The 1,855-nt window shown below is 37.8% G+C and overlaps 1 protein-coding gene across 1 annotated transcript; it reads right to left on the reverse strand.

Annotated features, from left to right (window-relative positions):
* Positions 1-2: 2 nt before the first annotated feature.
* LOC109587504 (uncharacterized) lies at positions 3-1,352 on the reverse strand (the record flags this gene model as incomplete). The annotated part of the gene is made up of 2 exons (XM_020003748.1): positions 885-1,352; positions 3-530 (listed from the first exon to the last, which is right to left on the reverse strand). Coding segments are annotated over exons 1-2 (656 nt in total), but the record flags the coding sequence as incomplete, so codon positions are not given.
* Positions 1,353-1,855: the final 503 nt, after the last annotated feature.

The following is a 1,855-nucleotide window of genomic DNA, read 5'->3' on the forward strand; positions in this document are numbered from 1 at the left end:
ACCATCCACAGTGGAAACAGTGAGACTCCCCTGAGATAGGTTGTAAAGCTGGCTCCCTAGAAACATTGCTACAGACCTCACTCATCAATGAAGCAGTTACATCCCTCAGCTCATTATGACGTAATGTTGGAAAACCACCCATTGGACAGGACAAAGCATGGTCAACTGTGAAAGACGAGTCACAGACACACGAAGATGGTAAATCCTGTAACTGCCAGCCATACCTAATACAGATAGAGTCTCTAAATGATCCTTTATTCAAATCAAATCCATGATCACTGAGTGGAAGGGCTGATAGCCAGACTGATGCTCCACGTTCACATGCAACATCCAACAATCTCTGCTTATCAGAGCTGAGGCAGTCTCTCACTTTCTGCTTCTCTTCCTTTAAATCATTTCTCTTCTTCCTCAAATACTCCTCAATCACTTTACAGTGACTCTTAAACACTTCAAAGGGTATATCCTTATTGCCAGACAAAAGGCAATCTACCAGGGGCTGGGTTATATCACGTGAAGCTCGATATTGAGATCTTGCAATAGTGGTGGGCGATACTGGCCAAAATGGATTCGATATGATACCGATCGATATCAGCTCATATCGGGAGTATCGATACAGTTTTGATACGATATTTAGGCCACACCTATGGAGTCACACCCCTTATTATTGACTGTTTTCATCGACGTTTTCATGCACGTGTATCCACGTGTGTGTATTATACGTCATTAACTTATTAAAATTTTCATTATAAATATTATTTAACCATAATAAATGGGCGTGGCCAACGTATCGATCCGGATTCCTTCAAAATTTTGATACCGATATGAATCGATACCGTAAAATATCGTTTGTATCAATAAAATATCGATATATCGCCCACCACTATCTTGCAAAGGCCGACGGATTGATCAGTCCCATCCCACCACAGCGAATTGGAAGAGCCAACCAGTTTCTCTCGAGATCATTAATAGCATCCTTCCCTGACAATGCCGGTATCAGTTTCAACCGTATCATTCATCTCTTCTAACTCAGTCAAATGATCAGGAGAGACATCACATGAACGAAAAAAATAGGTCCAACGACTAAATAAACCATGATTGAATGCAGCATGTGGCCTGAGGCTGGGACTCAGCAAAGGTACATAAGACACTCAAATCCACTATCCACTTATCAACAGTCTGCTTAATAAACCCACTAATGAAGGACTCTGAGCCAACCGGGGAACCAAGTAGTCTCAAACCATCCGTTTTCACTACTACATCTGAGCCTTCAAAAACATTACATGCTCTCTCATCACAATCCTCCTTAACTAACAGAACTGACTTAGAGGCATTAGTATTGGTTTCTTTTCTCCCTTTCATAGTATAGCAACTTATACCAGGAGTGACTGATCAGACTGAGTTTTATTATTTAAAATTGGTTTTAAAATGATCTGTAAGTAGTGCTTACTTCTTACCATTTATTTCTTTAGTTTCAGAGTATCTTTAAAACACAAGAGACTGATCAGACTGAGTTCTTATCATTTGAGGATGATTCTAAGACATTGTGGATAGGTTTTTTTATTTGTTTCACACCTGAAATGACTGATTTGACTCAGATATTATCAATTATGTTTGGTTTTATAATGATGTTTCATGTACTCCTGTTTCACAGTATGTTTTTTCTTACGTTCATAGTTAAAACAAAATACCAGAAATATATAATCAAACTGATTTCTTATAATTAGAGGTTGATTATAAAATGATTTATGATGTTTTTCTTAATTTTCACTGCATGTTTATTTCTTTTTTGTCAGTTTATAGTATAGTTTAGAATCCCAGGAGTGTCTAATCAGACTTAGTACTTATGTTTTGAAAT

Source organism: Amphimedon queenslandica, unplaced genomic scaffold (genome assembly GCF_000090795.2).
Source record: "Amphimedon queenslandica unplaced genomic scaffold, v1.1 AMPQUscaffold_12549, whole genome shotgun sequence".
NCBI lineage: Eukaryota > Metazoa > Porifera > Demospongiae > Haplosclerida > Niphatidae > Amphimedon > Amphimedon queenslandica.